Source organism: Equus przewalskii, chromosome 10 (genome assembly GCF_037783145.1).
Source record: "Equus przewalskii isolate Varuska chromosome 10, EquPr2, whole genome shotgun sequence".
Taxonomy (NCBI): Eukaryota; Metazoa; Chordata; class Mammalia; order Perissodactyla; family Equidae; genus Equus; species Equus przewalskii.
Window position 1 is genome coordinate 58477126 of NC_091840.1, and position 14541 is coordinate 58491666.

The 14541-nt window shown below is 37.3% G+C and overlaps 1 protein-coding gene across 3 annotated transcripts in view; it reads left to right on the forward strand.

The window, feature by feature from the left end:
• The window catches only part of AKAP10 (A-kinase anchoring protein 10), a 68664-nt gene that overhangs the window by 21369 nt on the left and 32754 nt on the right, over nt 1–14541 (forward strand). For all 3 annotated transcript variants that reach the window (XR_011523695.1, XM_070563559.1, XM_008539904.2), the window contains exon 5: nt 12836–12934. Coding sequence is in view for 2 of the 3 variants with exons in the window: in XM_070563559.1 (XP_070419660.1) it covers nt 12836–12934 (99 nt within the window). In the remaining variant the exon portion in view is untranslated. The remainder of the gene's footprint in view (nt 1–12835; nt 12935–14541) is intronic.

The following is a 14541-nucleotide window of genomic DNA, read 5'->3' on the forward strand; positions in this document are numbered from 1 at the left end:
GATTGTAAATAATGCTGCAGTGAACATTGGGGTGCATAGGACTTTTGGGATTGCTGACTTCAAGCTCTCTGGATAGATACCCAGTAGTGGAATAGCTGGATCATATGGTAGTTCTATTTTTAATTTTTTGAGGAATCTCCATACTGTTTTCCATAGTGGCTGCACCAGTTTGCATTCCCGCCAGCAGTGTATGAGGGTTCCTTTTTCTCCACAACCTCTCCAACATTTGTTACTATTAGTTTTAGCTATTTTTGTCATTCTAATGGGTGTAAGATGATATCTTAGTGTAGTTTTGATTTGCATTTCCCTGATGATCAGCAATGATGAACATCTTTTCATGTGCCTATTGGCCATCCGTGTATCTTCTTTGGAGAAATGTCTGTTCATGTCTCCTGCCCATTTTTTGATCAGGTTGTTTGATTTTTTTGTTGTTGAGTTGTGTGAGCTCTTTATATATTATGGATATTAAGCCTTTCTCAGATGTATTACTTGCAAATATTTTTTCCCAGTTAGTGGGTTGTTTTTTTGTTTCAATCCTGTTTTCCCTTGCCTTGAAGAAGCTCTTTAGTCTGATGAAGTCCCATTTGTTTATTCTTTCTATCGTTTCCCTTGTCTGAGAAGAAATGGTGTCCGAAAAGATCCTTTTAATACTGATGTCAAAGAGTGTACTGCCTACATTTTCTTCTAGAAGCCTTATAGTTTCAGGGCTCAGCTTTAGGTCTTTGATCCATTTTGAGTTTATTTTGGTGAATGGTGAAAAAGAATGGTCAATTTTCATTCTTTTACATGTGGCTGTCCAGTTTTCCCTGCACCATTTGTTGAAAAGACTTTCTTTTCTCCATTGTAGGCCCTCAGCTCCTTGGTCGAAGATTAGCTGTCCATAGATGTGTGGTTTTATTCCTGTGCTTTCAATTCTGTTCCATTGATCTGTGCACTGGTTTTTGTGTCAGTACCATGCTGTTTTGATTACTGTAGCTTTGTAGTGTCTTTTGAAGTCAGGGATTGTGATGCCTCCAGCTGTGTTCTGTTTTCTCAGGATTGCTTTAGCAATTCGGGGTCTTTTGTTGCCCCATATGAATTTTAGGATTCTTTGTTCTATTTCTGTAAAGAATGTCATTGGGATTCTGATTGGGATGGCGTTGAATCTGCAGATTGCATTAGGTAGAATGGACATTTTAACTATGTTTATTCTTCCAATCTGTGTGCATGGAATGTCTTCAGAGTGGGACATTTCTTACAGTTGATGAACCTACCTGCACATGTCATCATCGCCCAAAGTCCACAGTTGACATTAGGGTTCACTCTTGGTATGTACGTTCTGTGGGTTTGGACAAATGTGTAATGACATGTGTCTGTCATTATGGTATCATACTAAGTATTTTCACTGCCCTAAAAATCCTCTGTGCTCTGCCTATTCCTCTCTTCCCTACTCGCTAATCCCTGGCAGCCACTAATCTTTGACTGTTTCCCTAGTTCCCCTTTCTCCAGAATGTCATATAGTTGAAATCATACAGTATGTAGCCTTTTCAGATTGATTTCTTCAGATCTATCTTTTAGTTCATTGATTCTCTCTTAAAATGGATCTAATCTGCTATCAAATCAATTTTTTACATTTTTTTAATCTAACAGTTATTGGAAAAAATAAAAGCTATTGAATTTTTCATTTCTAGAAATTCTTTTATTTTTTATTCACATTTGCCTGGTCACTTTTTAGTTTCTTGTTCCTTTATCCCTTCATCCCACTTCTGAGCTCATTTTTTTATTTCTTTAAATTTATTGAACATATGTTCATTATCTGATAATTCCAGTATCTACAGGTTTTGTCAGTCTGGTTCAGCATTTGTTTCTTCAGATTCCCAGTCTTGGTAGCTTGTAATTTAGTGGTTTTTTTTTTGCTGTGAACATGTTTTTGGATTTTTATCTGTGGGAATCCTTTGAGGATTCTGTTTAAATTGGGTTATTCCAGAGCGTACTTGCATTTGCTTTTGCCATGCATCTGGGGCCAGCTTCACTACTGTTCTGGTACCACTTAAAACTAAACTTTTGTCTTGGGTTTTTCAGGCCCTAAACTCTTAGGGCCTTCGGCGTGGTTTTGAGCTAATCTTTTACCCTGTTTGGACCCAGGGAACTGCCCTTGAAAGTGCAAGCTTCAAGTCTCTTGGGGTTGGTGGCTTTTCTCAGGTGAATGTCCTCCTTGTCTTGTACTTTTGCCCACCTTGATTTGCACTGGCTCTTACAGGTCCACAATTCCTTATCTGCAATTCAGAAATCCAGACAACTTTGACTATCACAATTTATTTTTAAAATAAACAAAACTTGACCTAAGCTGGTACGAACTTACTGCAGAAATATGAATGTGTTTGATTATGGGGTATTGTCCCACATGCTGCTGGGGTATTAATATGGTATGTATAAACACGGTACGTTACCTCTGTAAAAACTCCCAAAATTCTGAGGTCTAAAATAGTGTCCCAAAGGTTTCAGATAAGGGAACTGCCTGTACTTATTTCTGCCTCTCACTGTTTCCCTTACTTTACCACAAGCTCTGATATTTTAAAAAGCACTTTGGGAGAATTCAGTATTGGGAGTTCATCCATGTTGTTTCTATCAGTAGTTCATTACCTTTTATTGCTAAGTAGTATTCCATTGTACGGATGTATTATCCATTCACTTGTTGAAGGACATTTGGATTGTTTCCAGCTGTTGATGATTTTGAATAAAGCTGCTGTAAACATTTGTGTACGGATTTTTGCATGGAAAAAGTTTTTATTTCTCTAGGACAGATACCTAGTAGTGGGTTTGCTGGATTGTGTGGTGTGTGTTTAATTATATAAAAAACTGCCATGGGGCCAGCCCTGTGGCTGAGTGGTTAAGTTCACACTCTCCACTTGGGTGGCCCAGGGTTTCACTGGTTTGGATCCTGGGCATGGTCATGGCACTGCTCGTCAGGCCATTTTGAGACGGCATCCCACATGCCACAGCTAGGACCCATGACTGAAAATACACAACTATGTGCTGGGGGGATTTGGGGAGAAAAAAGCAGGAAAAAAAAAAAAACCTGCTAGACTGTTTTGTAGAGTGATTGTACCATTTTGTGTCCCCACCAGCAATATGTGAGAGTTCTGCTTGCTTCATTTCCTTGCCAGCATTTTGTTTATTTGAGGTTTTTTAAGCCCTTTTTTTTAGCTGAGGAAGTTTTGCCCTGTGCAAACATCTGTTGCCAATCTTCCTCTTTTTGTATGTGAGCCACCACCACAGCATGGCCACTGCCAGACGAATGGCATAGGTCTGCACCCAGGAACTGAACCTGGGCCATCAAAGCAGTGAGTCCCACACTTAACTGTTAGGCCACTGGGGCTGGCCCTAAGCCATTCTAATAGATGTGTAGTAGTATCTCATTGTGGTTTTACTTTGCATTTCCCTAATGACTAATGATATTGAATGGTTTTTCATGTGCATATTTGCCGTCTGTTTATCTTCTTTAGTGAATTGTTTGGATCTTGCTCCACATTTTATTGGATTGTCTGTTTTATTGTTGAATTTTGAGAGTTCTTCATATGTTCTGGATATAAGACTTTTGTAGGCTATGTGATTTGCAAATGTTTTCTCTTGATTTATAGCTTGATTTTTTATCCCCTTAACAGAGCAAAAGGACTTTTTTAAATTAAATTAAATTTATCACTTTTTTTCTTTTATAGATTGTCCTTTTGGAGTCATATCTAAGAGGTCATGAAGATTTTCTCCTGTGTTTTTTTCTAAAAGTATTATGGTTCTGTATTTTACATTTAGATATATGGTCTATTTTAAGTGAATATTGTATAAGCTTTAAGGGTTAGGTCAAGTTTTTTGTTTTATTTTGTCTTTTGTTTTGCATATGGATACCCAATTGTTCCAACACCATTAATTGAAAAGACTACTTTTACTCCAATGAATTGCCTTTGTACCTTGGCCATATTTGTGTAGGTCTTTTTCTGGACTCTCTTCTTTTCCATTGATGTATACGTCTGTTCCTTCACTATTATCACACTGTCTTGATTACTGTAGCTTTATAGTAAGTCTTAAAATTGGATATTATCAGTCCTTTAAGTTTGTTCTTTCTTTTTCAAAATTTTGTCTATTCTAGTTTTTTTTCATATAAATTTTAGAATAATCTTGTCTATATCTACGAGAAACCCTGCTGGAATTATTGGAATTGCATTCAATCTATAGGTCAATTTGGGGAGAGTTTGTATTTTAATATGTCAAGTCTTAGAATCCACGGACATGGTGTGTTTCTTCATTTACTTAGGTCTTTGATTTCTTTCATCAGCATTGTATGGTTTTCAGTATACAGATCCTTCACATGTTTTGTTAGACTTTTATCTAGGTATTTCTTTCTTGGTGCTATTGTGAATGGTATTTAAAAAAATTTTTGTTTCTAACTTTTTGTTGCTCATATATAGAAATATGATTGACTTTTATATGTTGACCTTCTATTCTGTGACCTTACTAAACTCACTTATTACTTCTAGGAGCTTTTTTGTAGATTGCTTGGGATTTTCTATATAGATATTCATGTTATCTGTGAATGGGAACAGTGTTATTTCTTCCTTTCCAATTTATATTCTTTTTTTTTTTTTCTTGCTTTATTCCACTAGCTAGGACTTTCTGTACTATGTCAATTAGGAGTGATGAGAATGGATATTCTTATCTTGTTCCTGATCTTAGAGGCAAAGTATTCAGTCTTTCACCATAAAGTATGAAATTAGCTATGGGTTTTTTTGTAAATGCCCTTTATCAGGTTAATGAAGTTTCCTTCTCTTAATAGTTTACTGAGAGTTGTTGTTTGGATCACGAATGTTGTTGAATTTTGTCAAATGTTTTTTCTTTGTCATTTGATATGACTATGTGGTTTTCCTTCTTTTGTCTGTTAATATAATGGATTACATTGATTGATTTTTTTTAATATTGAATAAGCTTGCATTCCCAGGGTAAGCCCTATTTGGTTGTGGTGTACAGTCATATGTCGCTTAACAATGAGATGGTTTCTGAGAAATGTGTCATCAGGCGATTTCATCGTTGTGTGCATATCATAGAGTGTACTTACACAAACCTAGAGGGCATAGCCTAGTACACACCTATGCTATATAGTACTTGTCTTATGGAACCGCTGTTGTATATATGGTCTGTCATTGAAATGTCATTATGCAGTGTATGACTATTTTCTTTTTTATATATTGCTGTATTTGATTTCCTAATATTTTCTTGAGCATTTTTGCACCTGTGTTTATGATATTGGTTTGTAGCTTTCTCGTACTGTCTTTGTCTCGTTTTGGTAATACTAGGTAATACAAGGTACAAAATACAAAATACAAGGTAATACCCCATAAAATGAGTTGGTGTTATTTCTTCTTTAAATGTTTGGCAGAATTTGCAAGGGCCTGGAGTTTTGTCTTTTAGAATGTTTTAAACTATGAATTCAATTTCTTTAATAGGTAAGGACTATTCAGGTTATCTGTCTCTTCTTGAGTGAATTTTAACAGTTTGTGGCTTTCAAGGAATTGTTGATGTCATCAAATTGTTGAATTTATGCAATTATTTGGTATCCCTTGCTATATTTTTAATCTTGGGTTTATAGTGATATTCCCCTTTCATTCCTGATGTTGGTAATTGGGTCGTCTTTTTCCTTTGTCTGTATGTATAGGGGTTTATCTTTTCTTTTTCAGAGAACCAGCTTTTGATTTAATTGGTTCTTTTTTTTTTTTAAAAGATTTTATTTTTTTCCTTTTTCTCCCCGAAGCCCCCCGGTACATAGTTGTATATTCTTTGTTGTGGGTCCTTCTAGTTGTGGCATGTGGGACGCTGCCTCAGCGTGGTTTGATGAGCAGTGCCATGTCCGCGCCCAGGATTCAAACCAACGAAACACTGGGCCGCCTGCAGCGGAGCACGCAAACTTAACCACTTGGCCATGGGGCCAGCCCCTAATTGGTTCTTAGCTGTTGTTTTTCTGTTTTCAATTTCATGGATTTACTGCTGTGTGTTATTTCTTTCCTCCTGCCTGCCTTGGATTTATTTTACTCTCTTTCTGGTTTCTTAAGGTGGAAACTTAGAATGCTAATTTGATACCTTTCTTTCTTAAGATAAACATATAATGCTATAAATTTCCTTTTAACCACTGCTTCAGCTACATTGCTTAAATTCTGATATTTTGAACTGAGCAAAAATAAAATGTCTAATTTTCCTTGAGTCTTACTCTTTACCCATGGATTATTTAGAAATATGTTGTTAGTTTCCAAGTGTTTGGAGAATTTTTTCCCTGTTACCTTTCTGTTACTGATTTCTCATTTAATTATATTATGGTCAGAGAACGTATTTTGAGTAACTTCATTTTTTTTAAATTGGCTTAAGTTTTTAAATGTCCTAGGATATGGTTTGTCTTGGTGAATGTCTCATGTACAGTGAAAAGAATGTATATTCTGCTTTTGTTGCATAGTTTTCTGTAAATGTCAGTTCCATAGAGTTGGCTGATGATGGTGTTCATTTTTTCTGTATCATTGCTGATATTTTGTATGCTTGTTCTATCTGTTGCTGAGAGAGGAGTGTTGAAGTCTTCAACCCTAATTGTGGATTTTTCCAATTCTACTTTGTCTATCTATTTTTGCTTTGTGTATTTTGAAGCTCCATTGTTAGGTGTGTACATATTTAGGATCGTTATATCTTCTTGGAGAATTGACTCTTTTATCGCTATGTAATGTTCCTCAGCATGGCTTGATGAGTGGTGCCATATCGGTGTCCAGGATCCAAACCAGCGAAACCCTGGGTCATCAAAGTGGAGCACGTGAACTTAACCACTCAGCCATGGGGCCGGCCCCTATTGAGTTCTTGATTACATCCCTGTGTAGATTTTTTAGTGGTCTCTAGAGATTATAATATACATAATTTTCATAGTCTACTTAATATTTTATTGCTTCAAGTGGTATGTAGAAACCTTACTACCACATAGGTCCCTTTATGGAGGGTAAACAACTTACATGTTGTAGTTGTCATCTACATACGTTGATGGAGTCATCAGACAGTGTTATAAATTTTGCTTTCAACTGTCATACATATTTTTAAAAACTTGAGAGAAGAAAAATGATCTGTTATAGTTAAACCAGACAATTGCTATATCTGTTGCTTTTCCTTCATTCCTGAATTTCAGCTACTGTCACCAGACATGGACCCTAGCCCACTTCTCTTGCCCAGCTTAAAAATCTAACTTTTATGTTAGACCTAATTCTCTTGTCTTCTTGCAAGGTGTAGGTGTTCCTTTATCTAACATCTTGGGGCCTTGAGCTTATGTGGTTTTTAGCGGTGTTCCAGGAAGAAGCTCTAAGCAACAACTGCTGTGGACCCAGTTGCACTGAACTGGACCAGTCAGGCCAGACTACAGCCACAAGACTGGCAACTGCACAGATAGGCTGAAAATTGTACTAAAGTAACTTGCCCTCATTAACATTGTATATTCCCCTCCTCTGGGAAGGGCAAAGCAGCCATTTTTAGGTCATGTGATATATGCAGAAGCATGATTTTAGACCATGCATGTGCAAGCTTATGCCCACCTCTACATACGAGGATGAAACTTCCCCTTTGAATACTCATCTCCTACCCCAAATCAAATTGCCTACCTCCTCATGCTCAGGGGACCGTAGTTTTGTGAAACTATTCCTTATGGTCTCCATTTTTCTTTGCTTCATGCTGCAAATAAAAATCGTACTTTGTGAAACAACTACTCCTGGGCAGTTTGATTTAACTCTCAAGAAGGGACCCATGTTTGGTCTGGTAACATTATTATTTCTGTTATCATTTCATGAGTGTCTCAAGAATTTCCTTTAGCATTTCTGTTAGAGCAGGTTTGCTCTTAAAGAATTCTCTCAATTCCTCCCCAAAGCCCCAGTACATAGTTGTATATTACAGTTGTTAAGTCCATCTAGTTCTTCTGTGTGAGCTGCCGCCACTGCATGGCTACTGACAGACAAGTAGGGTGGTTCTGCACCTGAGAACCAAACCTGGGCCACTGCAGCAGGGTGCACCGAACTTTAACCACTAGGCCATCGAGACTGGCTCTGAGATCTTTTTTCTTAATGTAAGCACTTGTAGCTATACGAGTCCCTATTAGTACTACTTTTGCTGTGTCCAGAAGTTTTGGTAGGTTCCATTTTCATTTGTCTCAAGATATTTTTGATTTTTCTTTTGATTTCTTTGACCCATTGGTTGTTCAAGAGTATATTGTTTAATTTCCACATATTTGTGAGTATTCCAATTTTCTTTCTGCTGTTGATTTCTAGTTTCATTCCACTGTGGTTAGAATGTGGTTGGTATGATTTCTGTCTTCTTAAAGTTATCAAGACTTGTTTTGTGACGTAACATGTGATCTGTCATAGAGAATGATCCATATGTATTGAAAAGAATGTGTATTCTGCTGCTATTGTGTGGAATGTTCTATATATGTCTATTAGGTCCATTTGGTCTGTGCTGCTGTTTGAGTCCTCTGTTTCCTTTTTGATTTTCTATCTGGATGTTCTATCCATTATTGAAAGTGGGATATTGAAGTCTCCTACTATTATTGTATTGCTGTTTCTTTCTTTTTCTTTTTTGAGGAAGATTAGCCCTGAGCTAACATCTGCCACCGATCATCCTCTTTTTGCTAAGGAAGACTGTCCCTAAGCTAACATCTGTGCCCATCTTCCTCTATTTTTCATATATGGGACACCTGCCACAGCATGGCTTGACAAGCAGTGCATAAGTCCACACCCAGAATCTGAACCGGTGAACCCTGGGCCACCGAAGTGGAATGTGCAAACTTAACCGCTGCACCACTGGGCCTGCCCTGCTATTTCTTTCTTTTTTCATTTCTATCATTGTTTGCTTTATATATTTAGGTGCTCTGATGTTGGGTGCATATATTGTTATATCTTCTTGGTCGATTGACCTTTTTATCATTATGTAATGTCCTTCTTTGTGTCTTGTAATAGTTTTTGACTTAAAATCTATTTTGTCTGATAGAAGTATGGGCCTCTCTACTCTCTTTTGTTACTGTTTGCATGGAATATCTTTTTCCATCCCTTTACTTTCAGCCTATGTGTGTCCTTAAATCTAAAGTGAGTCTCTTATAGACAGCATATAGTGGGATCTTGATTATGTTTTTAGAAATCCATTCAACTGGGACCGGCCCCGTGGTCAAGTGGTTAAGTTCACGTGCTCCGCTTTGGCTGCTTGGGATTTCACTGGTTTGGATCCTGGGCGCAGACATGACACTTCTCATCAGGCCATGCTGGGGCAGCGTCCCACATAGCACAACCAGATGGACCTGCAATTACAATAAATAACTATGTACTGGGGGGCTTTGGGGAGAAGAAGAAGAAGAAAACTCAGGTGCCAATCTTTTTTTTAAAAAAAAATCCATTCAACCACTCTTTTGGGAAGTTTAAAGCATTTACATTTAAAGTAATTATTGATAGCGTAGGATTTACTATTGCATCTGTTAATTGTTTTCTGAGAGTCTTTTGGTTCTTTTTCCCTCTTTTTCTCTCTCTTCCATTGTGTTTCCTTGTTTTTATGCAGTAACATTCTTTGATTCCTTTCTCATTTTCTTTTGCATATCTTCTATAGGTATTTTCATTGTGGGGCTTATTATAGACCATCTTACAGCTTAACAATATTTTTAAACTCATAACTTAAGGCCACTTGCATACAAAAACTCAATACTTTAGCTTCTCCCTGGCCCGATCCCCCACCCCAGCACTTTCTTGATTCAAATAAGTCATTTTAGTTTTTTGTACGTAAGTTTTCTATAAAAATAGCCATAATGATGTATTCTGCTAACCCAGGGATTCTCAAAGTGTGGTTTGTGCACCCATAGAGGGCCCCTGAAAACTTTTTCAAGGGAGTCCATGTGGTCAAAACTTTTTCCACAGTAATTCTAAGATGTTGTCTTTTTTGCTGTGTTGACATTTGTCATGATGATGCAAAGGCAGTTGTGGGAAAACCTGCTGGCACTGGACCAAATTATACTAGTAGTCATTGTATGCTGCCGTATACTCCCAGTAACACCAAGTGCCAGTTTTACTTAAGGATGTCTTTGGAGAAGTAGATAATTAGCTTTATTCAATCCAAACCCTTGAGTACATGTCTTTTAAAATGTGTGATGAAACGGAAAGTATGCAGAAGCACTTCTGCATGCTGAAGTGTACGACTTTTCTAAGGAAAAGTACTGTGTAGTTGATTGTTTTTGTGAGCTCAATCAGCTGCTTTTTTAATGGAATACCATTTTTATTCAAAAAATGACTATAGACAAACCATGGTTATTCACACGTGGGTATTTGGCAGACATTTTCTTAGAAATGAATGAAGTGACCTTGTCATTTCAAGGAAAACAGCTGACAGTATTTGTTTGTTGCCCAGTGGTAAAACAGAAGCTTTCAGGTGAAAATTAGAATTTTGGAAAACTTGCGTTCACCACCTTCTGCTTTGACAACTTTAAAGAGTGTTCTGATAAGATCGTGGGTGACATTAATGATGTGATTTCTTTTTTACACTCTTGATGCAGTGTGTCAACATCTGGAAGATCTGCATAAGTCAGTGAACCAATATTTTCAAAAATAGACGATGCTGTAAAATCATTTATGAGTAAAATATGGCCACCATTTCCCATATTTATGGGAGATAGATCAGTGGATTTTAATGTAACAGCATACAGCAAATTCATTCATATGGTTTCAGATTCTACATTCTAACTAACCTTTAAGAAACTACCACTTGTCAAATTTTGGTGTAGTATCAAAGAAGAATATATCCACAGTTATCTCAAAAAGTATTAAAATACTGCTTTTCCCAACTACACATTTCTGAGGCTGGATTTTCTTAATGTATATAAAAACCATTTCTCTGTTCACAACACTCCTGACACCAAGTGTGTGGATTTCCCACACCAAGCAATTCTCCAATTCTCTTTGGACAGTAACTGGGTATTCTATAGTTTCATTCATTCTGACACTAACTACCTGGAGTTAATGCAGATCCCACAGGTTAAAGACTCAGTCTCATAAGACTGCCTTCCACTTAAGACGTCAGTTCCAAGTCCCAACTTGTCACCTGTACTTCTGGCCAACCAGCTATAAAGCAGGGGTTCCCACAACCCCTTTCTGCTGTTCAGTAATTTACTAAAATGGCTCACAGAACTCAGGGAGACATTTTACTTACAGTTACTGTTTTATTTTAAAGGATATTGTAAAGGATACAAATGAATAGCCAGATGAAAAGGAGGTACATAGGGCAAGGTCCAGAAGAGTCCCAAGTGCAGGAGCTTCTCTTTCTGTGGAGTTGGGGTCTGCCACCTTTCCAGCACATGGATGCCTTCACCAATCCAGAACCTCTCTGAGCCACTTCATTGAGGGTTTTTATGTTTCCATTACGTGGACATGGTTGATTAAGTCATTGGTCGTTGGTGATTAACTTGATGATCCCTAGCCCCTCTACCCTACGTAGAGGTTGGGGAGTGGGGATCAAAGTTCCAACTCTGTAATCGCATTCTTGGTTCCTTTGGCAACCACTTCCATTCTGCAAGAGTTGCCTCATTCCTATAAACTTTCTTATGGTTGAAAGGGGCTTGTTATGAATAACAAAAGATGCTCCTCTCGCCCCTACCACTCAGGAAATTCCAAGGGCTTTAGAAGCTCTGTGCCTGGAGCCAGGATGAAGACCGTATATGTATTTCTTGTTATATCACGATATCACAATATACTTCAACCAAAACAAAATAGCACAACACATTGAATGCCAAAGCTGATAAGAGAATCCAACAGTTTGCTATCAAGACAGAGAGCTGGAAAAATGTAAAACAATGCCTGCTCACTGATTTTCTCAGTTTGGAAATAGTTATTGTTCATGTTTATGTTAACGTCTAACAAATTTAGTATTGTTAATTTTAACTGAGTCAATAATTTTTTCTCATTTTAATTTTTTCTTTTAAAGATTGGCAGCTGCGCTAACATCTGTTGCCAATCTTTTTTTTTCCTTCTCCTCAAAGTACCCCCCGCCCCCCACCCCATACATGGTTGTATATTCTAGTTGTGAATGCCTCTGGTTGTGCTATATGGGACACTGCCTCAACATGACCTGACGAGCGGAGCCACATCCGCACCCAGGATCTGAACCAGGGTGAAACCCTGGGCCACCGAAGCGGAGTGCGCGAACTTAACCACTTGGCCTGGGGGCCGGCCCCGTCATTTTAATTGCTAATACTTTAATATCCATAGATAGACCTTAAATAAACAAAAGCTTTTTAGGGTCCTCAATAATTTTTGAGAGTAAAAATTTGAGATTCATTGTTTTAACCTTCCAGGGTTGTTGAAGGTCAAATGAATGTGTTCATGAATGTAAAATCATTTTGTAAAATATTTCAAATGTACATTTATAAATAATTTTTGAGTTCCTACTGTTATATTGCTGTGTAAGTCCTTCAAGTTGGGACTTTGGAGAAGTGACATGGAAAGAGGACGTGCGTAAATAATTGCTAATGAGGAGCTCGTTAGCTTAGATGAGGAGTGGAGGAGGACATTCACATGTAAGTCCTCTGTTCCACGAACCAAACAGTGAAAACAACATTATGATGGAGGCTTACTTTGTCCTAAATATACTTCTATGTATATTTACATTTGTGTTAAATATTTTTATTTGTAAAATATATCTATTTCTCTGTGCCCGTGTGTGTGCTTGGGCGCACAGCAAACAGAAACTGTGCTGTTCATGGATGCAGTCCGCTACTGGGACAAATTTCTTTTTTGATTTCTGAAGTTGTCCTCTTCTTCCCTTGCAGGTATAGAACAAGATGCAGTGAATACTTTTACCAAATATATATCTCCAGATGCTGCTAAACCAATACCAATTACAGAAGCAATGAGAAATGATATCATAGGTAAGCAGTGTTTGAAGCTATGGCAAAAATGAAATGCCTATTTTTGGTTATTGATTAAGAGAACTTTTTATGAACATGGAATCCAACACATCCCTTTCTAGTCTCTTTTTCAGAGTACTTTATTATGTCTGATGTAGCTCACTTGAAAACTTTCTCTGTTATATGTTGGACCCAAATTCTTAGACTCTGACTTGAATAACAATATAAGCAAGAACAACAGCACACATTTATTGGCTGCTATTATTGACTACAATGTTCTAAGCATTTCCCTGGATAAGCTCATTTAATCTTCTAGAAAACCTTGCAGCATAAATACAGTTATTATTTTGTAAATGAAGAAACTGAAGCAAAGAGAGGGTAAATAGTTTGCCTGAGGTAATAAATCAACAGCACTAACAACAAATACTGAGTCACAAAGATATATTTCTCTGTAGGTAATAGTAAAAAAAAGAAAGTTTGAAAGCTTTTCCTGTGTTGCATCAGAAAGACCTTAGGTGCACCTATAATCACAGATGAAAATGGTTCATTTATTCATTGAACAAATATTTATTATGTTTCCATCGAGTCTTAGTACTCAGTTTTGTATTTTTGTTACACAAATTTAATATTTTTGATTTATGAAATAAAGCATGTTATTCTCCTCCTAGCAGATTCTTCCCAGCATGGGGCTCTTGTAGTCTTTCCTGAAGGGATTTGTACTCCCTCATTATTGGAGACGGCAAAACCCCTCTAGTCTCAGCTGTGGTTCCTGAATTGGCCCACCATACTTCCCAGTGGAGCTGTTGGCCGTTTAGGGGTCTATCAGATTGTTTTCCTTTTCTTTCTCCCACATAGACACCTATAACACATAGGTCCTCTGGCTGTTTTTGCTTTGTCCCCATCTGCTTGTATTTTGGGGTTTTCACCCAGTTTTCTTGCACATGTTGTCATGGGATGTTGGTCTTTCTATATAGTTTCTCTGTCTGTTTTTGTGTTGGACTCTGTTGCTGCCATCTTCCAGACTTCCCTAGACCAACTTTTCCTAATAATTCCACTAGGGTGTCCTAACTGATTAGAATTCGGCTATTTGAGGAATTGATTGGCTAGTGATTCCTTTGGGGATTTATTTGTACCAATTGATAACCAAACTCTCCAGGGTAGGGAGAAAAGGAAGGAGTTTTGAGCCAAAGAAAACATTTAAAAATGAAATGTCATTTCAATTCTCATTTTCCTTTTCTTAAACTTTATCAAATTATTGCTTTAATCTCATGAGGGGAAAAGTGTTCTGAAAGATCGGGTTGGGAATGTTTAATGATCAAGGGATCTGAGAAAGTTTCCATCTCAGTGTCTCTTATTATGCGTTTTAAAATGTAAATTACTCGTATGTCTGTAGACCAGTCACTTTTCCTCTGTGAGCCTGCCCTAATTATTTGTCTCCTTTCGGTTGGAATATTTTAATATAGCTGTACTTCAAGTAAGTTATAGTTTGAAGAAACCTCCACATTAGCTATTATTATGTATCCCACCTGCCTGGTTTTGTTGTAAGTGTTGTTGTTAGGTTTTTGTTTTTGCTATCTAATTACTCTGTTTTTATGCGGGGATTCAGAATGACCCAAAAACTATGCTTC